This window comes from Perna viridis, chromosome 1, assembly GCF_037379345.1.
Source record: "Perna viridis isolate PV_CMFRI_1.1 ecotype Kerala chromosome 1, ASM3737934v1, whole genome shotgun sequence".
Classification (NCBI taxonomy): Eukaryota; Metazoa; Mollusca; class Bivalvia; order Mytilida; family Mytilidae; genus Perna; species Perna viridis.
Genome location: NC_142445.1, coordinates 36,227,302 through 36,252,579, shown reverse-complemented (window position 1 = coordinate 36,252,579; position 25,278 = coordinate 36,227,302). Strand labels below are relative to the sequence as shown.

General features: G+C 30.4%; 2 protein-coding genes and 1 long non-coding RNA gene across 6 annotated transcripts in view; 1 reads left to right on the top strand and 2 right to left on the bottom strand.

Moving 5' to 3' along the window:
* Positions 1-479: 479 nt before the first annotated feature.
* On the bottom strand, positions 480-17,159 carry LOC148628568 (ciliary microtubule-associated protein 2-like). Of its 2 annotated transcripts, XM_088590267.1 has the most exons (11): positions 14,671-17,159; positions 12,538-12,625; positions 12,124-12,294; positions 10,021-10,143; positions 9,111-9,248; positions 8,203-8,346; positions 7,429-7,596; positions 6,742-6,870; positions 6,330-6,454; positions 5,780-5,924; positions 480-2,151 (listed from the first exon to the last, which is right to left on the bottom strand). In XM_088590267.1, exons 1-11 carry the CDS (start codon positions 14,718-14,720, stop codon positions 2,131-2,133), a joined length of 1,302 nt encoding a protein of 433 aa, XP_088446393.1. In that variant the 5' UTR covers positions 14,721-17,159; the 3' UTR covers positions 480-2,130. The 2 variants fall into 2 exon arrangements, with proteins under 2 accessions (XP_088446393.1, XP_088446401.1); XM_088590275.1 differs by having other exon boundaries at positions 480-5,924.
* Positions 9,102-25,278, top strand: part of LOC148628567 (uncharacterized) — a 17,595-nt gene continuing 1,418 nt past the window's right edge. The window contains exons 1-4 of one of the 2 annotated variants that reach the window (XR_015923886.1): positions 9,102-9,238; positions 10,080-10,211; positions 10,925-11,016; positions 23,353-23,486. This is a non-coding gene — a long non-coding RNA (uncharacterized LOC148628567). Of the gene's footprint in view, positions 9,239-10,079; positions 10,212-10,924; positions 11,017-17,154; positions 17,289-23,352; positions 23,487-25,278 lie in introns of those variants that run through there. The other variant, XR_015923885.1, reaches the window with a different exon arrangement.
* Positions 17,629-25,278, bottom strand: part of LOC148628566 (E3 ubiquitin-protein ligase RNF14-like) — a 19,625-nt gene continuing 11,975 nt past the window's right edge. Inside the window, exons 10-11 of one of the 2 annotated variants that reach the window (XM_088590246.1) lie at positions 24,119-24,278; positions 17,629-22,569 (exon numbers count right to left, since the gene is read on the bottom strand). In XM_088590246.1, the coding sequence (XP_088446372.1) occupies positions 22,327-22,569; positions 24,119-24,278 (403 nt within the window). In that variant the 3' untranslated portion in view covers positions 17,629-22,326. Of the gene's footprint in view, positions 22,570-22,998; positions 23,381-24,118; positions 24,279-25,278 lie in introns of those variants that run through there. The other variant, XM_088590254.1, reaches the window with a different exon arrangement.

The following is a 25,278-nucleotide window of genomic DNA, read 5'->3' as shown; positions in this document are numbered from 1 at the left end:
GAAATAAGAACTGTATTAAGTATGAATTTTGTGTCCATATTTGTCTTGACTGTTCAAGGTTCAAACTCTGTTCTGGTATGAGGCTGAGCCATGCAAAACTATTATTTATTAAAACCAGATAAGCCCAACTTATCCTTGACAAATTGATGGAATATTAATAAAGCTATTTAGGATAGGAAGGTTAGGAGGCATAATTAGCTTTGCATGAATAATGAGCCTTAAAAGCAGGTCACTTAAAGAGGATATCCACTTTTAGGGTTTACATAAAAGAATTCCACTTGAAGCAGATGTAATCTTTTTGTGAGCTTCAGCACAGTGGTTCCAGTTGATACTTGTTCTTAGAGTGGACCATTTGGAGGCACTAAAAGATTGAACGTTGTACAATTTCAACACAATTTAGCATTTGGGCCTAATTTTTGGGTTCATGCTGCTACCCACAGAGAGTTTAATTTCTGGTGCTTATTGAAACAAGAAAGATATTGAGTATCAAGTTTTTAATTTCACATCTTGAAATAAAGTAGTTCAATGGTTGCATATTTATTAATGACAAAAATATTTGTGTATAGAACAATAGAGCAGTTAATACTACATTATATCTGTAATACTGCTTTGTAAAAACAACCATTTATAGCTTTCATGAAAGCAATATACAACTGCACAAAGACTCCTTCCCTAATTGGTCGTAACATGGAATTTCATTTTAAAACAATGGAACAATTTTTTTGGAAATGAATACATTAAAAACAATTTCTAGTAAGTTATACTTTTCAAATAAATGCCCAAATGGAGCAACCATCTATATATAAGGTTGCTTCCCTGCCACAATGCACAATTAAGAAGTGAAGCCTTTTAAGAAATTAAGAAAGAAACAATTCTTCAATGAGACAGTTCTTATAAAGATATGATTTAGCAAGCATATAAATCCATACAAAGCAATAAAAAGTGTATATATAAAATAATTCAGCAATATGAATATAAAGTTAAAAGTATAATTACTGTGATAAAAATACATTATAAGTCAATATTGCAAACAAAACAAATATGTAATACTGGTTAGAATGAAAGAACATTCAATATGAACAGCAGATCACTTCAAAATATCACAGACAGGATAAAAAGAAAGGCAAATCTCAAGGAAGACCCTTCTATAGATTAAATTATCACTAATACTAAATTTCAATTTCAAACACATTATGTTCAAATGAAAAATAAAAACAAAAACAAAAATGTACATTGGAATTGAGACTTAAAAATAAGCCAATGTATAACTAAGAAATTTTGCCATTTTCCTTACGTACCTTATTTACTGGTTGCAGATTGGCTGCATCAACCAAAGGCACTAGACTTTTATACATGTATAAACTTACTTATCACTAGAATATACATGTTGGAAAAAAATGTAGTACTAGTGCCTGGGTTTAAAACCAGTGAATGCCCAACTCTGTGCCTTTCAATTCAAGATTAATTATTTTATTGAAAAATGATCTTTTCAATAGCGAAGACTAAAAAGTATAAACTGCTAGTAAAGAAATCTAAAAATCATCATAAACATGGGTCTTCAGTTCTATTAATGTAGTACATTGTATAAGCATGTGACACAGTATTATGTCTTGAACTTTCATTATCTCTTACAATATCAATGTCAGTGCATAAAGGGAATTTTCGACACATTTTAAAATCTAGCTGCTACTCATTTCATGCAAAATACTAGTTAACAGCATTAAGCCATATGGGTGTAGATGTTTCAAAAATGTTCCTGATTTGGTCGGATGCTTAAATATACTAGTCAAGGTCAACTAAATACTTTTTTAGATGAATATGAAATCGGATATCAATACAATATTTTTTTTTCATAGAGAAGTGGAACAAACACTTATCAAAATTCCTGGATTTCTCAATAATCAAGGAGCTATAGGAACCATGTAATATGTTTGGCAGTGACAATTTAATTATTTAAAGTCATCAACCGATTTACACCTAAAGCTTTTGCATTTTTGACATTAGATTAACCATGAAACCAGTCTTATTTGATTTTTATGACAAATGCAGCTTTTTCAACAGCACCTATAAAAGAACTGTAGTATTTGATGGCAGGATTCAGCTTCTAGTTTTAAACCTTACAGCAGTCGTCTAGGCAACAGTTCTATTTTTCTGGAAAACAAATAAATGAATGTGTAAATAGTCATCAGAAGAAGAGAATGTTTTCTTCATTTTTTATATTCCTGGAATAACATGACTAAACATATAAACCTTTCTTGCACAACACACTAAATGTATAAATATATAACCTTCCAAATTTAAATCAATGAACTCTACAAAATCCATATTATTGTCGTTCCAACTTGTAATCATCACACTGATATTACATTTCAGTCACTTGCATGCTAATTTCCTGAGCAGGTCCAGTTGGTACTTCCACAAGATAACTGCTACCCTTTCCTGTGAAATCTCTCTCAGTTTTTCTACTAATTTTTTGCCGGAAGGTGTTGCACCTACCTGCACAAGTACCAACTAAGCCTGCTCAAAAAATTTGCGCGAAAGGGTCTATTTAGGTTTATCCATTTCGTGAACTTCATGCTTAAAACAGAATTGTTTTTTTTTGTAAAATTAGAAGTAACTAACAACTTCTTTTTGAAAATTGAGCCATTTTTAAAAGACAAATATATTTACTACATAAAACAATGAACATATACATCCTATATATAATACTGAATGGTTTGTAATACATAAAATGTGAGCACACAACAACCAAAAAGTAAACAAATAAACAACAATTAATAAACAAAATTAAAAAAAAAAAAGATAGATGTACAGCTATTTCTAAGTTCTTGGTAGTTGGAAATTCTTAATAGATAAAAAGCACTTTTTGTATTACATAATTTGATTCAATTAGATGTACCAGTATTTTAATTGAATTGAAAAGAAATAAATCATGGAAACTCCACTTTATCATTGTTTTACCGTAGGCTGGCCATAAAATGATAAAATGGAGATTCCATGATATATTTCAATTCTAATAGGACTAGTTTCTTCATATTTTTTGAATAGACACAGCCTATGAGTAGCACAAAATATTGGTTATGTGTTTATCACTTTTTCCCCATGGTTGTGGTCTAAAGAGCTTTGAAGCACATCATATTAGGATTGATAAATTATCCACCTAGCATTTCTTGACATTTGCATGATTGATCAAGGTTTTGAAAATGTTACTGTATTTGATAAATATATTCAGAAGTATAAAAAGGGGGATAAACCATATTTCTACAGAAATATATTATTAGAACTTTACACCATTAGCTTCACTGATAACCTATGACTTAAGAGAGAGTAGTGAATGAAGCACAGTTATTTTCATAAAAATTAATTGTGAAAAAGTGAATGAATTGTTTTTTTTTTTTATTTTTGTCCACCTACCTCCTGAGAAACGGTTGAATGAAATTGAACCATACTTGGCACAGGAATAGGTCATGATAAAAAGAAAAAAAGAGATTTTTCAATGCCTCTCTAACATATTCATAAAAATTGAAAAAAAATGTACTGCCTTGACATATCGTATAAAAGTAAGCCACTATAACGTCATTTGTTCAGCCATATAAATAAACAATCAAATTATTTTGTTTTCAACTACTAAGAATCACCATTTGATAATGCCTTTAGAAATAACTGTACTTAATACTTAGTTACAAAGGAAGAAAAACATAAGTATCATACAATATAAACAGACCCTCTTTTATGTGTAAATATACAAGATTGATTAAATGAAGACACAAAAAATAAAGACCTTGAAAATTTTATATCCCTAAATATTCAAAAAGAATATCGTGAAATCTGGCACCTTCTACAGGTATATGGTAATCAGTTATTAACTACATTGTACTAAAAATGTACTGGTACAGCCACAACACCAAATATCTATAGTGAATGAAATTCCTTTTATAATTCTGAGAAAAAGTAACTATTAAAATAGATCACGGCCACAGACACAAAAATCATCTTGTATTTAAAAATGATTAGGGCAAGAAAATGTTTTTTTAATAATATGAGAGCTGACTGTACTACTCATTTGAATAAAAGTAATTCAATAATATATTGTATGCATACCAGTAAGCCCATTTGAAACCATTGTTCAAAAGTGAATAATTCCAAAAATCTGCCAAAAACTTCTATATAATATAGATTATATGCAATCATAACATTGATGCAAGAATTCAGTACAACTTCACCTTAGAATCAAGCAAATGGCCATATCTTTTAACATTTTGTCAATTTTCTAAACAAATTAAAATCTTTTAGAAAGTCACATTAAAGATAAAGTATATAAATCTGAAGAAGTAACAAAAATAGTTCAAAATTTAGATTAATTTCTTTTGAAAAATATTTCCTGCAAATACAAATTTGTTCATCAGCCATCAACACATAACCAGTCATTTTTTTCCGCTTTCCCAGCCTCCTTCATTACTTTGAGTAATTGTTCAGTACCAGTCCATATAAAATTCAGGCACTGCCTATGGTAAAGGTGATTCATTTTGTAGAAAAAACCCACAAACAAACAATGCTTTTTCTACACCATGAATGCTATTTTGGTATGTAATGATAGTTCTTTCTGTATTCAGATCTGTATTTTTGAAAAATCCATCTATTCATCTCCCACCAATTTCAAACCAAATTGAGAATGACAACTTTTTCATGCACATGTATATAACTTTTATCTTGAAAATGCAACAACTGAATGTAAAACTAAGACCAGTTATGTGGTCTGCAACTTCTCTTGAATTAGAAATTTAGAAATAAAAAAAAATTTGGCGGATTTTTGAGATGCATGAGTCACTTTCTGTCTGCTACTTAAATCCCTAGCATCTTGGATGCATTAATTAACAAACATATGAATTAATATCACCCTCTAGATGCTTCTAAGGTAAATCTGTACCTAAACTAACCTTAAAAAAATTATAAAAGAAACTCTAAATTTCTTTTATTAAAGTAGCACTCATAATTAATATTATAAGTTAGGAAATAAAAATTCATAGAATAAAAAAAGAGAATTTTAAAAACGATCATAGTAAAACCAAAACAAAGTACTGAAGGGAACTGCAATGGATATTTGGAACAAACTTCTGACCAGACACTCTCACACATCTAATCTCTATACTACTGACCTAGTCAAAATTTTCAAACAAAATTGTAAACATGCTTGCTTAGATTTTTTTACACTGTCTTTAAAATTTAAGTAACACATATATATTAATCACTGATGAAAATGAAAATATGACATATTTTTCGGACGAATTTTGCCAAACTACTATATAAATTAAAATTGCCTTTCGGCATAATAAGGCCATGCATAACAAATTTATTGGTAACTAATCAGTACTCTCTCTTATATTTTAAAAGCAATAAATTAATTTTTATAGTCAGATCTTTTCAATTTTGAAATTTTCAGAGCTATTGAATTCAGAACACTATTTCCTTGCTTTACCAGTCTTTATTTTTCTGATATTAGAATCAAAGAAATCTGTGAAACACTCATCAACTTACTTCTAAGAACCTTAAAAATCAGAATTGCATGGCCTTCATCTAATACAACAATAAACTTCTAATACAGGAATACAACAAACAATATTGAGATTCGGAATTTTAAGTGGTTTGGCAAAATATTAGATTTTATGAAATGGATGATTGATTGTTTACAATAATGTTATTAAAACACAATAAAATGTTTAAAGAAAAGCAAAGTGATAGGGTCTCAAGCAGTGTTGAAGTGCAGGTGTGGTCATATTACTGTAACAGCTCGCTGAGACGTAAAATTTCCTCTAGGTCCTAAATTCATCTGAGTTTTTGTCCTATTCATATGACCTTCAGGAGGTTCTGGTGTGACTAGGAATACTCTATCTTCTACTCTTATATCCTTGGCTCTCACTCTTTCCCTGTAGTAACAGAAAAAAATCATATTTATTTCAAAACATCATCATGAACTGACTGACTTAATCAACCTTGATCAAACTGATATTTGAGAATGTAGAAACTTTTTTTTTTTATTTTTTAGAGAGGGGTAATAATCATTTCTTTTTTCTTTTTTTTTTCATTTTTCCCCCATTTTCTGAATTACTTTACCAAAATAAAATAATATCACATTCTCACAGTTGTATTATCATGTCATACGTGGCTTGGACACTGCTCCCTCAAAGGTTTGGAGGAGTTAAGAGTTACATCATTGGTTTAAGGTTTCTGGTTTAGCTTTTAGGTGCTTTGTACTGATGTATATGTCTCCATTTTGTGCACTTATTCACCGACCAATGACTTTACAACTACTACTAATTTCATCTACATACTTAAGGAATTTATCCATAGCTAGAGACAATTTTCCTGTTTTTGATTTGAACACACTTTCTACACCATTACGATGTTGGGCCTCTTCATACTTCTGTATATCATATCTTCCTGGACCAACTGGATTCTACAGAAAAAAAGAAAGAAATAATTAAAAACTACAAGACATTAATCCTGTCAGATGAAAATGAAACTTAGAAATGGCCTTTATTCTTATTTTGTCAATTTTTTTTCTAAATTAGTTCCAGCAAACACGCTCATTTATCAAATTCATAAACATACAATCATTTTTGTTTTCATACACAATATATATTTTCTAACCATATTCTGGTAAAGAAAAAATAAATAGATAACATCAAAATTGAATATGATAAATTTTCAATTAAATATATAAGAAATTTAAACAGTACTTACAAAGTTCCTAGTGAAGAACTTCTGTGACAATTTATCATTACGTTTGGATGTAGACGAAAATCCAGGAGCATTGACAGATTCTGGTTTGGACAATTGACCAGGGACATAAGTACCAGGTCCTGGACTTCCCTTTAAAATATGAAAAGATATGCTAGATTCATATATGCTAGGAGCCATTTAATAATATAAAATGGTAAATTTTTATTTTGTATTTTTTCACTGTTTCTGTGATTGATATTTTAAATTCTCAAATCATACTATGATATTCTTTGAAATAAATATTTTCACCAGTTAAATTTTGTGTTACAGGTATTACTGTAATTTTAAACGGCTACAAAAATTTATATTTTACAGTAATTCAAAACATAGGGACTATTCCAGTAAAATTTCCCAAAAGGTGGTGAAATGCAACAATTCAAAAAGGGTACCACCAAGAGAATAAATTTCATTTTTTTCAATGCATTGAATTGTGTAAAATATCTGAAACACCCCAATCAAGGTTTAAATATTTAAGTGGCTGTCCACCCCTTCCAGGGAAATTTTACAGGAAATGCCATAATGCTTGAAGTTTTTAATTTTTATTGTTGAGGTTTTAGTATTTTAACACAAAAACATTTTTTTTCTTTTAAATAATGAAGTTTTAAAATTGTAACTTTAAATTATTACACTTGAATCCTCTTATCATACCTCCTCTTTTGGACATTGCTGTAGGGTACTACAGAAGATTCTCTCAGTTGGAACTTTAGGACTTCTATCAACTTTACCAAACTTCCCTTGTCTTTTTTTATGGACAGTTGACCAATCATCAACGAAAGATTTCAAGTTGTACTGTCCTGGACCAAGATTGGCTAATTTCTGTAAATAAAGAATATTGGTTCCTGCAGCAATATTTATAAAATTGCACACTTTTCTCTGTTTTTTTATTACACCAAACATGTAACATGAGTATTGATTATTCCCTTAACAATACTTGCTCTTCTATTAAATTTTACATTTTGAGACTAAAGAATGGCAACAACTTATGATGTGTCTTTTTTAAGAAGCAGTCTTTGTAAGAATAATGCAAATTCTATAATATGTGATACACCCCTAGGAAGGCCACACATTTTTATTTTTTCTTATTAAATTGTTTTATAGATCTATATGATGAAATGTATAATTATTCATTCAAATTTGTGCTCTTAGGAGATTATCCACATTGAAAATCCAACAGTTTCTATTGTATTTTAGTGGCATTTAAAGAATTATCTCCCTTAATTTTGAATTTTACAGTACATTCTATATAATTTTTATCCCCCAAGAACATGGGTTACATGTAAAACTACATGTTAATTCCTGTTTAGTTTTAACATTTTAAACAAAATATCAAAAATAAAGATATGAAGGATTTCCAACCATGAATCACATTTTGCATGATTTTTTATTTTTAATAACATGAAAGTAGCTATCCAATATACTCACAGGTGCAGCAAAATGACCATCAGATATGGGTTTGTTCCTGTCCCCAGAGAAAAGATCATATGGCCCTCTGAGACTAGTAACTTTCCCAGTGGTCTCATCTGCAAAACTCTTGTATTCATAAGTACCAGGTCCTAGATGTGAACCCTGTAAATAAAAGAGAAAACATGAGATTGCATTTTGCTTAACTGAAACAAAATTTGATAAAATAGGAGAGGACTGTGATTCAGCAGGAGCTATTGATCTTTAAAATGACAGATAAGATTGTGCAATGCTTTTTAATCAACCCTATTTTATTACTTAACAAAAAATGTTCAAAAGTTTTTTTTTTAAATTCAGTCAAATTTGTTGTCCTAATAGTAAAATTGTTAAAATGTAATATAAAACTAAAAATAAATTCATTTAAAAAAATGTCTTTTTAATGGCCTTTAAGTGAGTATTGTCTTCTGTTTATTTTTTGTCATGGTTTGGTTACATAAAAGAATCTGATACATTAGCTGATGTATATTGTGCATTTAAGACCTTAATTGTCTCCTTATAAGCATTCAACAGCTGATGAGATATGTAAAGCATATGCCCCCTAATGTTGACAGTGTAATTTCACAATAAGCAAGTACCATCAGATTTAAGGAATAATTACTAGGTTTTTTTTTGTAAATTAAGTTAAATCTCATTTAAATGCATTATAAAAGCAATTCAGGGGCAGATACTTGAAGAAAGAACACAATAATTAAATAATCATGTTAAAATTTTCAAATACCTGCAATATGTTATTCTAAGACCACTTTGAATGACAAAATATTGTCAAATATGGTCATTTTGGTTGAGATGTCGAAAGAACATGTTCCAAATTTTCTGATTTCAGATTTAAGTCTAATCCTTCTAATGAGTGAGACTTTAAAGAAACTAACCACAGAGGGAAGATTTCTCTTTGAAGATGATTTGGCATCCAGCATGCCAACAGTACTGGTTGATTTCTGTTCCTTCTCTTCCTTTGCAGCATGAGGTACACCACCATCACCATAGGTACCAGGTCCAGGTGTGTCTAACTACAAAATTAATAGAGTTACAATGTAAAACCCAAGTTTCCAACATATCTTGGCTTAAAAACTCTCACAACATGCAATTTAACAAGTAGTGGTTGACAGCAAAAATTCATGACAAAATTTTGACTTTTTAGAACTTTTTGTAAGGTGAACTTTTGTGAACCCTTTGATTTACTAGTTTTTTTTTAAATTATCTCCCCTTATTTTGCTTTCAATAAACCACAGAGAAGTAACACTATAATCTTGTCCCTATATAATGTGATACTACTTTAATTCATAGGTACCAATTTTTGTGGATGCTGGGAAGAAAAACAAGTTCGTGGATTCTTGAATTCGTGGTTTGGAGGTTTTCAGCGTACACATCAAAGGAAATCTCCTTTTTGTTACAAACCAAAATTTGTGGTTTAGCTTATCCATGAAATCCACAAAAATTGGTACATCACGAACAATAGTACTTTCACAGTATACATATATCAGCTATATCTGTTTAGTCAACATCAAACTGTTATTTATTATTAAGTCAGATTTGGTACAATTAAGTTTATCACAAATAACACACAAAATTTATGTAATTAACCTCTCTGATAATATTACTACTGACTGCTTTGAAAATCAGACTTTATCAGTCCCTCTCTTCTGTAACAATACTAGACTGATGCATGCAGTTAATAAACTATTTCTATTTATTCTTAAATTTAAAGAGAGGGATTTGTATCAAACTGATCATATCTGTGGAACTCTCTAAAGAGTGTTACTCCACACATTAAAAACTTACTACAGTCTTTTCCTTGAACCTTGGAGCTAGTGTTTGACAAATACCAAATTTACTTCTAGGTTTCTCATCAGAGGACTGAATAAAATCTTTTATATCATACGATCCTGGTCCAAGTTTTCTTACCTAAAAGTATTAAATGGGCAACTTTAAAGTGAAATTGAGGGGCATAATGTCATCAAGGCTGGCAACAGGTAAAAATCAGTATATGAGGTGCTGCAGAAATATTTTTGTCAATAATTTATTTTATAGTATGGCTGGAATTGCACAAGATTACATGAATTCTGGTTGGGCATGACATGACAAGTCTATGCTTTGTATTTCCTAAAATCCTTTGATGGCATCAAGGCAGCTCTATCCTATTATGTATCACATCACAAACAAGACAGACCAGTAATACCAATATTGGGCATACTGAAAAAAAAACTTTTATTAAAATTTTAATACTTATCATTTAATGTCAACTTCAGGTAAAGGTCAGAAGAGAAAATGATAAAATTGGTAATACAATGTATAGCAAATATTAAACACCAGGTCCTAACAAACTGAATTAATTAGCTTTTACATGAAAGTCTTACTGCCAGTGCACTTGTGTAAATGTTTTAAAATACAAATGTACAAATGTATAACACAATGACTCACTCTCCATTTAAACAATTTAAATGTCTTATTCAACATTTTTCAATAAATAAAACAAGTTTCAGATAATCCTACCAATTCAAAACCAAATATTAAAATCAAAAGCAAGTTTTAAAATTGTTTACATATAGGATTATCTATATCCAGAAAAGAACTCCCAAGTTGAAAATAACATTTCAAACCCAATGAGTGCCTCTTTAACTGAACTCAAAGTTCACTTTGATATATTATTTACTGTTGATCCAAAACTAACATTATTTTATTGTAGGAACACTTATATTATTGACCAGACTTATGAAGGCTGTGAGAATTCAATAATTCACCATAACCCACTTCAGTTTATTGGCATTATCATTCAGTGTAAGTAATGGTAAACATACAAAAGTCAAGACCAATAAATTACTGTCTAGACAGTCGATTTAGCCACAAGTTACATACATTCTTCACTGGATAGTTGAAGAGCCATTTTTAAACAAGATTTTTTTTTGTGTGTTTTAAAACATTTCTGAAATGACCTGCTTATAAGAACAGTAAATGACACGTTTTTTTCAACAGTTCACAGATGTGTACCATGTTTAATTAAGATTTGACCAAGCTTACACTGTGAAAAATCTCTGAAACAGATTCATGCCAGAATTGAAAAGTTAAAGATCAAGTTACTTGGACTAAATGTTGCAATTTGTTCAAAGTTATTGGATATTGTTGCCAATGTGAAGAAAATGAATTAAAGTATTTTCAATAACATGGGTACTTGAATAGATCTCATTTGATCTATCAGAAACTGTACATAGGTTTTTTTTTTAATAGTAAAGCCAATAAAGGAAGGCTGAGATTGAATGTTTGAATTTTGGCCTTAACTGTTTTGAAATTAGGGGTAAAAGAGTCAATTAAGCACTTTAATATATCCCCCATAAATAATGTGATCATTCTATCTACGTACCTTGTAAGCATAAGTCTTTCTAAACATTTAAACTATTCTGATGCAACTTCACACAAAAATGAATGGGACATCAAGTATTGATGTGCAAAAAGTAAGAATATAATGCAGGGTGATTGGAAAGGGATGAAATCTCACTCAGTATATTGCTTGTTTTTTTTGTCATTTTTTTTACTTTTAAATACCATATAAAATAATTGGATGGGAAATAAATGAGTACTGGTACATGAGATGTCAGCATGTTGATGGTGAATAACAAAATTGTATGGTGATAATTTCTGGAATACATTTCGACTAGTTTGCGTAAATAAAAAACCTTCATACCCCTCTCCTTATCATCCCCTTCTGAATGCATAACACATATTACACAAAATGCAAATATACAAAACTTTAAATCAACACTGTTTAGGACCAAAGTTCTGAATGACAAAATCATTTCAGTGTATCTACAATGAGAGCAGTTAAACATTCTTCGCAAGTTTTTTCTATATATACATTCAAGAATTATGAGGGTCTTGATACCACCTTACCAAGAGTCTTTTCAATTCCCACTGATCCTTATTCAGAAGATGTGGTAAAGCAGCAAGCTTTTCAACTTCATATGCCCTTGCCCAGCCAGGACCATCAGCTTTCTCTTCCACAGATTTTTTACTGAATCCACCATGGCTCACATGGTAAGATCCTGGCCCAAGTTTCCTTTTCTGTTGATAAAAACAACAAAAATCAAGTACTGTTAATTTTGAAACAACCATGACTTCAAGTATAAGCATTCCCATTAAAATTATCATAAAATAAGCATAAAACTTTATGATCTGGCTACTTTGTAGTGGTGCAAAAAAGTCCATTTAGCATTTCTGTGAAAAATTCAGACTTTCTGTAGTTACATTTGTACAATCGAACTATATTCAATTTTAGATTTCTTGCTGCATTAGTAATTAACTTACTAGATCATCAGTTGAATATTTATCATAGGGAATTTCGGTAAAAGTTCCTGGATATTTACTTTTTGGGTGAACTCCTGATACATCAAATCTGAAAGTGAAATATTATGATGATTAAAAGTTGAAAGTTGAACCTATTCCCTTATATGATAAAATGGACTAACTATGGAAGCTTAATCAACTGTAATTGGTCGAAGGAAATCTGGATTCTCACATCTATAACTGTCTTTAGATTACTCTTTTAAGGCCCCACCCCCCCCCCCACCCCCAGAAAAAAAAATTGAACAGAGCTGGATGGGCTGTCTGTGCTGTTAAGACAAAAGTTTAACAGCTGAAGGATTATATATTCATATTTCAAGTTTAGATATGACACTTTCATGTGTTTAGTTCCATAAATCTTTAAAACACCAATGATAGTTTTTTTATTGTTTACTATACTATAACCTTGTTTTGTCAATTTGAGAATTTTTCTGATACTTGCACAAGTTGTATGTAGGCGTGAATATAGGAGTGGTTTCAATTGTTTATTTTCTTTAAATTGAAGATAAATGTTTTTTGTGTATTTTTACAATCACTTTTTATTAACAAATTTTTATCAATTAAGTTACAATAAAATATCTTTATTGGTTGATTAGCTTGGCATTTTAACAAATTTTCTTTGAATTGAGCCTTGTTCTACTTTCAATATATGGTGGATGTTACATTTTTAAACATATGCCACTCGGACTTCAGTTCAACAATGGTATCTGGATACTGGTCTCCCTTCTTAGTACTATGATCAAAAACATATATTGATTTTTTCTATCAAAATACCAAAATGCTGAGATTGAAGGACCAGAGGATATTTTGGCTGTATAATATTATCAAGCAAAGAGTTCATATTTATTATAGCAGCAGATGTAGAATTGCATTTGTATAACAGTAAGAGTAGGGTTTAAAATGTGTAACCTGTACCTGTACCCATACCCAAATTATATTATGCTTAAATATTCGTTATTATAGTATGTTTTAAAAGAACCGAGAATTGCATGATATGAACAAAATTCTATTTCAATTCATTTTCAATCAAGAAAAGATGCATATTTTTCTAATATTTCTTGTTTGATCGGTTTTCTAATTTCATAAGGTCTAAAAAGTGTACCCACCAGAAATTACCATACCAAACTAATAAATGACTATTTCTCACTTTCTTCTCCGAATTTTAAGTTTTTCTAAAAACATTATATAAGAGGTTTAAACTTCATCTGAAAGACTTAGGATAAAGTTCTGAAAGATTTGATATTGCTTTAAAAATAAGGTGATTGAGTTAGAATTATGTACTGTACCTAGCATCAATCCATGTACCAGTAAAGAAAGGAGACAATCTTATCCAGGATGAAAAAGGAAGTCTCAAAAACAGTCTAATGCAATTTTAATTAGTTGTCATGCAATAAATATTTTGATATTTGCTGTTCTTATATGTCAAATATGCATTAAAATTGTACAGATAACAAAAATACTTGACTTTGAAATTTGTGTTCTGGAATTTCGCGTTCCACATGTTAGACCTTTTGAAAGGAGAAAATCATGAATAAAATCAATCTTTTTCTTTCGAAAAACATTAAATCATTTATTCTAGCCTAGTCAATTGTCATTTAATAAATGTGTACCAACTTTAAGCAGGAAATATCAAGTAATAATGAAGAAATTAGCAAAATTGTATTTGGGTACTGGGAAATAGACTTATTTACACTTGTGGACACCATTGAAGACAATAATATATTTTCCTGTTGTTTTCTTACTGAATTCTCCTTCAACTTAAAGATCAATAACATCACAATTTAAAATTACATAGTTTCATTGATGTCTAAAGGTTCTTCAGTGACAAATCTGGGGTCATTCGAAGCAAAATTACAAGTGTGAATTCATATATTATTAAATATAAAGTTGGTACGGGTTAAACACATTATAGAACCTACTAGCGGTAAGAAGTCATAAACTTTTAAGGGAAATTCATAAAGGCGTCTAGTGTCAAAGCAGCATTTAACATTCAATTGAATGCATTTACTGTGCATCCCATGCTTTATCTGAGCAACCCTGTCACTAGCAACCGGGATCGCGGGAGACTAGCTTATTATAGAACTCAAAATTATTAACCTTGCTGTTTGTGTTCCAAATGGTGCACCGTTGAATTTCTTTTCAGCCATGGTTAATGTTCCTTTTTCTGTTCCGTTTTCAGTTTAAAAGGCTACATATTGTAAGTGTTTACATTATCTAAAGTCAATACTACTTTTACGGGAAGTGGAAGTAGAGTTGTCAGAGGGGACGGTCACATGGCAACATGACGCATAATCTCAAAACTCATCGAGCGTATTTAATCAATATAATGAAAAATAAGAAAAAGATAATATCAGTTTTATATTTTTTTCATAAAACTATCGATATTCGATTTTTCATGTAACGTGGAAAAACATTCTTAAATAAAACTTCAAATCTTTGTTTCGGAGTAAGGAAAACATCCGAGACCCATCGAATGATAAGACAATTGGCGGGAAAATTGAAATAAATATTTCCTTTTTTCTCGCTTTTGAATAAATATGTCGAAGTAAATATTTTATTTGATTTCTGAAAGGATTGTTAGAGACTACATATTATATATGTCAGGGAGTGAATTTTTAACAAAAACCCCTGCATTTCATGATTTATTGATACTCAGTCTTTTCTAATTTGGTGCAAGCAGAAGAGATAAGAAATTTGTTTATTAGCCAGTTTATCAATACAATTATCACACAGCTGAGAATGAGATTCCCTGCCCTTTCCACTTATTTACTGAACTACTTTTTCACCCCTTTGATGAAATGATCTGAAATAGCAGATGCCCAGTAGACATAAAAATGGAAAACTGAAGACTTTATTCAATTATCTTTAAAAACAAAAAAAGTTGTGATAGTTAATGTAAAAATAATTTAATTTTGAAGTATTTTCATTTTCAAAAAAATTGGGAGGGGGGCTAGGTAACTTGTTTTCAATACTTCTTTTTTGGTTTGTTTTGGTAAAAAGAAAAATGTGGTATGAACATGAAGCTAAGATATCGTAGAATAGGAAACTGAAGACTTTATTTCGATATTCGCAATACTTTTTAGTTGTGATCATTAAAAGTCAAGTTGTCATTGTTGATTAAATAAGTACAAGATCTCATTCCCTGCTGTGTGATAATGTGAGATTCTAGTTAGTTTCAAATCTCTTAAATTACAGGTCCATGGTGCAAGGTGCTGATTTTTCTTTCTTTTTTCTGAAATAAAAATAATTAAATCTAGGACAAATTTCACGATAGAGATATGCTCCCTTAGGTTGAATCCTGAACAGCTGGGGTATGGACACAACATCCTGACACAGGTCTGAGTTTTGACTGCAATAAAAATGTATGACAAAGGATCAGAATGGAAGTGGTTTTTCAAAATACTTGCAATAACACTTATAAAAGGTTACAGTCAAACAGAGGGATGGGCAATGTGATTTATATATATCCCAAAATTTTACTTCTAGGGTATGATAAATAAAAACCTAAATGAGCTAAAATCAAATGAAATAAACAATTTACAATTTCATGGTTATTAGTGGAAGCGTTAATGAGTAACAGTCTGAAAAGAGAAATGACTCCATTTTTGTAAAAAATAAGACCCAACTCAAAAGTGTTTAATCCAAAACATATAAAAATCAAAAAGGGAACTTACATTGATAGAAGTGAACAATTCATTAAAGTTTCATGAAAATTGCTGAAACTTATTAAGTTCTTACTAAAATATGAGAAATGCCCCACTTTTTTAAAAAAAAAAAAGTGAACTTGCATACTTGAAAACAGAAAATCAGAAATTCATAACAATTGAAAGAGACATAACACCAATAAAAATAAACTATTTCCAAAGTTCTTGACAATGTGTACAAGCACCTACAAGTTATAATCAGTGAAATCCCCCCTTTTTTTAGACAAAACTGTAAAATCTGAAATTTTAGCAAGAGGCTTCCAGGAGCCTGAATCTCTCACCTGGTTAAATTTTTGCCTTTCAAGGGCAATAACTCTAACAAAAAGTTGTCCAACAATTTTGACTTCATGAAGACTTTGGTAGGACTTATCATGAGGATCATTTCGTCAATCAAAAGTTTCATTCTATCTATTATAGTTTTCCAGATATTGACTGAAAACTGCAAAAAACATAATTTTTCACCTTTCAAGGGCAATAACTCTTATATAGAGTCGTCTGACAACTTTGATCCCTGGAGACATTGGTAGGACTTATCATGAGGATCATTTCATCAATTGAAAGTTTCATTCTATCTGTTATAGTTTTCAAGATATTGACTGAAAACTGCAAAAAACATAATTTTTTGCTTTTCAAGGGCAATAACTCTTATATGGAGCCGTCTGACAACTTTGATCCCTTAGAGACTTTTGTAGGCCTTATAATAGAATACTTCAGCAATTGAAAGATATTGGCCAAACCTAACGGTGTTAGAGATATATGCAAAAAACTACTGCAACGGCGGCCATGTTTTTTTACCGATCAAAAATCTAAACAGTCACTTTGTGCAGGATACTCTAAGGGACAGTCATTATAAGTTTCATGCAAATCTATTTATCAGTTTCAGAGGAAAAGATGTTTGAAGAAATTGTTAATGACGACGAAGACAACGGACACCAAGTGATGGCAATAGCTCACATGGCCTATGGCCAGGTGAGCTAAAAACTGAAAGACAGCATTCAACAATACATGTATAAGTATATAATTCATCAAAGTTTTATAGACATAGCATGCACCAAGTGTTTTTTGAGATACACCGTAGTCCAAAAACATAGAATTTCACAATTTTTGTATGAATTAAGTCCTATAACCCAAAATAAATTTTTTTTTTTTTAATTATTAAAAAAGCAGTCACATGGTAGCATTTTTGAGTTATTGTGCTAAATGTGAACAATGGACAGACGGACAACAGTATACCATATTACATGTACACCCTGTCTAGAAAGACAGTTGTACAAAAAATAAGATAAAAACTTTCAGTGAATGAAGATCACCAAGAAAATCATTGAGAATAAAATATGAAAAGACCACCATGTAAAAAAAATGAGATTTTATTATCATAAGAAAATACTACATTTCAAATATAAAACTCTGAGAATTAAAAAAAATAATGCTATAAAAATCACATCATGTAAGTAGAATAATAAAACATTGCAATATACATATACATGTAAATAAAATTCCATACATTTTTTTTTTCATTGGTAATAAAAACATTGACTTATTTTAACAATTCATATTTGTTCCTACATTTCTGCAATTCTCAAATTACCACTTAATAATGATTTCATTTAAAAATGTAAAACCTCTTGAGAAAATTCCTACTCGTAGCAGTTTCTGAGAATAATTAGTGACCTCTGCATTCTTCCCCCACTAAATATTTTGATATGCTGAATATAAACAGTCATTTAAAAAGGATTTTTTTTTTGGAGAAAGGGTGTGTTTATGTTCCAAAACTTATACTAAATTAGAAAAAAATTCCAAATTTCTTTAATTAATAATAAAAAAATTTCAGAAGTAACCTACTTTTAGTTTTTTTTGTTTTTTTTGCAATTTGAATTCAGTTCATAACATGTAATACTTTTAAAATTGTTTAATACCCTATAGTTCTACCACTGCTTGCTGAAATTATCACATTTAGCTTTTATGAAACAAACATAACAGTTTAGCAATTCATTGCAATAAACAAAAAATAAATACAAAGATAATTTTGATTAATATTAAAAACAAAATTATCACACAACAATCTCAAATAAAATTCATTTTTCATACTTGTAGTTAGTAAAATAGTACAAAGAGTGTCATGCTTTTGCACCAATTTTTAAAATATTCATTATTTCATTTGTGCCAATGACTGATTACATGGCATTTCATTTGTGTCAACAACTGATTACATGGTATTTCATTTGTGTCAACGACTGATTACATGGTATTTAATTTGTGTCAACGACTGATTACATGGTATTTCATTTGCACTATTTCCAGGTAATTGTTAGGTAAAGGTAGATTTCTAAAGTTTCAAGTAAAATGTTTTAACAATTTGTACTCGGGTGTAAAAGTATATTTTCTCAAAGCTCTGAATGATCATGGTTTGGATATGCAGAAAAAAGAATCAAAACAACCACAAATTAAGAGTTAGAAAAAAAAATTGGAAAGACCATCAAAGGTTATTAACACAGAACTGCATTTTTTACATTAAATTACTTACCCCGCTCAAAATCTTACTTCTATCTCCCTTTGGCGAGCAGGGGTATCAAAAAATGTTAGCAAACAAAACAGGTGCAAGTAATATAATACTATAATAAAAATCTTCATCAAGCACAGCATGATACAACCACACCCAGATGAGCAGTTAACTTGGGACAAGTGTAACACAATTTATTTTTGACATACTTAAAAATAGGGACTTACAGTTCATTATGGACACAACAACTGGTTTGGATACAATATTGCACAATATTTTGAAATTTGATTACGGTTCCACTCTATAGATATTTACTGCTGATAATTTTATTACATTTTGTGGAAATAAAGCTATATTAAGACACTCAAACAATGGAGATCCACAAAAATGATTGATTAAATTTTAATGACAACTTTTGGGTGCCTTCCCAAAATTAACTGTCAAAAGACAAGGAAAAGTAAGCAGGCATAGTATTGTTAAAGAAAACCAAAAAAATATGTGTACCTCTTTCTGCTCATCTGTTCATGATTTTAATTCTTAAAGTTTGTGTGAAATTTTGCATTTTTGAAAATCAGCCATCTGGTACAAAGGGGAGAACCAACTGCAGCAAGGACCTGAATATTTCAAGATGGCTTAAAAATGCATTTTACACATCTTTATCTTCACAAGTATACCATCTATTAATGTACAAATGCTCTACTACTCACAATCAATATCCATGAAGTTTTGCCTTTAATTAAGTTTTACTAAATTTGACTTTGTCAACTTTGTGTATGACACAGTACAACTCAATCACATCTGTATAGTGCAACCTTCAGTAAAAAATTTTGCTCTCAGGATGCTTTCATGGATCCCTTTGTACCCAATAATCTCAAAAACTTTAATCTTTTAATAACCTTTTTTTGCTCCTTTTTGCAGAACGGTAGGGGTTAGTGACCCCATTTTAAATAGCAAGTTTCCTCAAGCAGTAAGTAACAGTATATCATAATTTCACATTTGGTACACCATAACTAAATCTATTGCACAGAAGTGAAAAATAATAACAGTAGCAACATCAAAACATTAACAAATTGCAGTCATATAAAAAGTATCACTGTATTATATTAAATTCACCTGTAATTGGCACAAATGAAATGATTCTTTTTCAGCACGAAGGAAACACGGATAGTGGGGCAAATGAAACATTTTTTGGGGCACAAATGAAAAAATGATTGGAACAAATGCAATGCATCAAGTACAATGGAATAATACACACTTGAAATCATGAGATAGACTCCATCTATCTGGGCCAAGCACTAAATAAATTCTAGTCAAAATACTTTATTGAAGACAAAGCAGTTTCAGTCTAGACACCAATTGTTACATTAAAATTGCCAAAAATGTTGGTGATTTGTTCTATGAAAAAGGCCAATTTAACCACAAGATTGAAAATTTTCCAATGATTTATGTTGCCTGATTACACAGAATTTCTATTAAAATTAATGGCCAGCCTATAATCAACAAAAAATACTCTTTTTATTTTAACTTCTTTACACCACAAGAATAATGGTTTGAAATGTACATAAAAAATATGTGACACATAGTTTTAAGAGGATGTTCATGCAAAAACCAGGTGGGGTGTTGCACATAACAAATTTTGTTTTCGAAAAAATTTCTTACATTTCATATCATAAATGTATCCTTTCAAAAAACTGAATGTTGGTTTTTGATTAATTGCAATGGTGAAAGAGAAAAGCAATGAAAAATGGAGAAAACTCTTTATTTTTGTGCAAAATTTGGTTGCTTTGTTAGAAAACTTTAAAATTGTTTTCTGAGCCATTCATTGTCCCATTAAAAAAAATCTTTTAAACTATTTGACGTTCTTATATTTTAAACATTACATTATATGGACAGCCTCTAAAATTAGATCAATTCTCTCCACTTTCTATCAGAAACAGAAAAAATACCTAGGGAACAATAGGAAGTTTTAATATTCTTTTCAAAGAAGGTTTGAACAAATTAATAAGACAAAACAGAAAATCTGAAGGCAAAGATACTATGGTCATCCTGAGGCTCTGCTGGTGATGAATAAATTATATCTTTGCCAATAGGTCTCTCATTTATCCATTTCTTCTCTCAACCAATGTATGCTACATTTTTTTTGTTGTGTGTTTCTAGAAAAGCAGAGGATGTATACCCTACCAGTGCACATGGTTCATACTCCCAGTATTTAGTGGAGTCTATATTACTCACTTCTTTTTGTTTCTGTATGTGAATGCATTATTTTGATTATTTCGTGTTCTTGTTGTGTGACTATTCATCAACCCTGGATTATGTTCTTTTTTTTTACAATTCTAACAAATCATTTTTTGTTCCTACATTTCTGCAATTCTCAAATTTCATGCTATGACTTAATTGTGATTTCATTTAAAAATGTAAACACCTCCCTTGATTTCCCTTTGTCAATAGATAGAAAATTCTCTGAAACTCTTCAGAGAATCAAACCATCATAATGTTACAGAAGGATGAAGAAGTTAGGAATGTCATTCACATGTGGGTAATTTTATACAGCAGTAAGAGAGATATAAAAATCTCACACCCTGGATGTCACTATACTCATGGGCAGAAATAAAAGCCTTGGATTAACATGCACATCAAAATGATATAGACAATAACAGTGAACTGACTTGACATAAAATAGATAAACAGATGGGGCTAAGAACCTAAGAAAATGTAAAGCTGCGCCAAGCATTTATATTGGTTTGAGCCAAATTCATTTATCAAAGTTTTTGTCAATTCAGTGCACTGTTATTGTCTTAATTATGCAACTAAAAATGTAAAAGAAAAAAGCAAAAAACAAAGTTTTTCCTTGAAAGTGTGTGACAGACCGGCAACTTCAATACAATGTAACTTTCGTGACATCTAAATAGAAATGGATAGTTATATTCAGTTACCGATAGTGACCATATATCATTTGAATATATACAGTCAATGCATCTTGACTAGTCAAATAGAGCTGTTACAGAATAAAAATTGTCATACAAAATCAATAGAGAACAATTTTAATCTATGATACAAGATCCACAGAGGGTCTGATTTTAGTCTGACAGGAAGTGATTTCCTGGGCAAAAATATTAATTGTAACTATTCAGGTTTTCTTGTTATACAAAATTAAAAATTGCTTAGTAGTTCTGACTGTGCAAAAATATTGGACAACTCATTCTGCAGATCAAATGTTTCAAGTTTACTTGGACCAAAGAAGTCCTCCAACTTATAATACTGCAAACCAGGAAGTGGTCATGCCATCTTTTTTTGTTTTTGTTTTTATGACCAATCTACTTTCGCACAGATTTTAATTTGCAATCTTATCAAAATTATACATTATAGTATAATTTCCTTCGAAAAAAATATTCACAACACTTTTTTTTTCATGCTACAGATCTAACCACAAACATAACAAATATAAAACTGCAGCAAAAATTTCAAGGTTTACAGTAAGTGACATATCTATTCATAAGGCCTCTTACAGGCTCACCTTATATTATAATCTACAAGTATCCCTTGGGTAAGTTATGTATTTGTCCCTGTTTCTCTGGTATGTTGCTTACATAGTGTTCCTCTAAAATGTTTTGTAAAAGGAGGTAGTAACAATTGTTTACAGAGAAAGCAAAAATGACTTTTACAGTTCCAACATTTCATATGGTTATTTCCCTGTTCACGTATGTTCTTCTGATGACAGCGAGGACACTTGATAACATTTCTAGCAGCTTTAGATCCACCTCTGGCTATAGCATCTTCAATTTCAAGTACTTGCTGCAGAATAGAAAAACCAAACAAATGTAATACAGTGAAAACTGTTTAAACCAAACCCTGAGAAAACGTAATTTCACTGTAAACTGAACTGATTTCAAATTCCCATAGAATTTCCTATTCAAACTGTAGCAATTTTTACCCTGTCTAAACCAAATCCTGTCAATTCCGAATTCCAAACCCTTTCTGTTTCCCTTCCCTTGATTAATAAGTATTTTTTACCTGTATAAACCAATCTCTGTTAATCAATTATTTCATTAATTGATCCTTGACACTTCTGACGCCAAATTAATGATTACTCAGCTGCAATTAATGAACTGTCTACAGGTAAGTACATTGTGGGTGTGTGAATTAATTAATAAAAACTTTAATTAAAAGTTCAATCTTTTGTAAAATTGATTTTATGTCATCTAAATTCATAAATTAGAAATGTTTATTATTTTTTTTTAAATCTTGGACATGTGCAGTTGTTTGATTAAGCATGCATAGTTAAATGTTTATCTCTCTACCTTACAAAACGGTTAAAATAACTTTTCAATCTTTTCATTTCTTCTTTTATATGTAATTTTTTTGCCAAATCAATTACTCATAATAAAGTGGCTGGAATACTATTTTTCTACCAGAATACCTGTGCGTCGTAATAATATTAGAATCCAGTGTAATCGGCAGACCAATTTTCTTCACAAATTGTCAATAACATCTTCATAAAAACATCGTAAGGCGGACAGGTTTACTTTGACGTAACTTTATAAACAAAACTGAGAGTCTATTTTGGTCTATTTGCAGTATAAAATTACTGGTACCGCCTTTGGACCTTAAAGAAGACCGAAAGAAGACTGATAGTACTTGGTTATAAGTGACACTGAGGAAATTAAACACCTGTCTTTACCAAAGAAAACCTTCAGTCCCCTTGATATTTGGTTTGTACAGGTCTCACTGTAAATACTTCAGAATTATTGAATATGAAGAATCATTATAGGATAATTAATTGGAAGGAGTGAATAACCAAAATATGATGACGAGTGCCGAAGAACGTCTAGATTTAACGATTGTGCGGAACTTGTTCCCCACATGAGTTAAATCTTACTGAGTTCTTGGCACCAGTGATCATATTTTGGTTATTCAAAATAACCAATTGATTATCCTTTTATTATATAAATTTCCTTGATTATTTGTTGCTATTTTGAACATAAATTTCAAATTTTGTAAACGGCGGATTGATTTCAAAGTTGTAACGTTTTGGCGGGAGAAAGTCCGAGTGTGAAATTACCTAATTTATTTCACTGGGAACATTCGATAAAACACTGCTATATATATAATAATACAACATCATGGATCACTAGTGAATGAAAAGCGGTGCATTAAGTGGTACTTAAGCCCAGAATAAATATTTTGCAGAATTAATTTTGGCGTCTTTAGACAGACTGCTAAAATATGCCAAAACTAGCACCCTGAGAAAATTACCCATTTTGCAGTATATATGCATCAAAATTATAAAAATATAATGTACAGGTGTTAATTAATATTATCTAAAGATAACCATATAGTATACCATTGGTCTTGGTTGCCTGAGAACTCTTTCTACATTAGGTACATCAAGTAGAGAACATTTAGGATATTTTTTAAAGTGATCATAAGACTCCACTGTTATATCATTTCCACAGGACCAACACATAGCATTGCCACATTTAGAACAAGTCACCTTATTACACCTGAAAGTAAAAACAAGGATTCTACTGTAAACAACTGATTTTTGCTGATTACACAAAATAAATTGATGTGAATAAGTTCCTTAAGTGTAAGTCTCTGTAAGAATAAGGCAAATGGGAAAAATCAGAATCATGCCACCGACCTGACAGTATAGTTTCACTCAAAATGCCTTTTCTATCCCAGAAGACATTTATTTGATCTGCCACACTGGACTTGCTCATAAATTTTGTCAACAGAATGTTAGAAATGAAGTTTTTTTTAACAATGTTATCTGCCCTTGAAATGTTAATTGTCAGTGCACTTCAATGAAATCAGAGTTCTATTTACCAAAATACGGAAATTCTAATAATTTTTCCTTGATTCTGGTGGTGTAAGTAGTCAATTTACACATTTAAAACAGTGGTTTTGCAAATAATCAATTTACACTTTTAAAACAGTGTTGTTTTTTTTTCACACCATGTTTCACCCACTGCATGAATTTTACAGACTGACACTAAATTATGGAAAGCATGTTTAACTGAGTGTTAGTCACAAAAATAAAAGTTGTGAAATTGAATTGGTATCCTGAAATGTGGAATTTATGTACTTTTACTTAAGTTATTGTATTGAATACAAAATGAACTTTGTCAACCGCACATGATAAGCCTTAAAAAATGAACATAAATAACTGACTTATAGTAATAGATATCAATGCTAACCTCTCTAAAAAAAACACAGGCCATTACAATATACATCAATAGAAAAATATAAGGACAACTTATTGTGCTTTAAAGCACTGGTCAATTAGACCCCTCCCACCAAATAAAAAAAAACAAAAACTAACATGCTCCTATAATATGCAGCAATCCAAATACTGTGAAATTATTATCACTACGAGATACTAATTTTATGGTTTCCATGGGTTCTTTTAAACAATTGTAAGATTTGCAAGTGGATTGGTACTGTCATAGCTGTTTTTTTTCAGACCTTGTTAGCTAATTTGCTTGCAAGGTATTTAAAGGG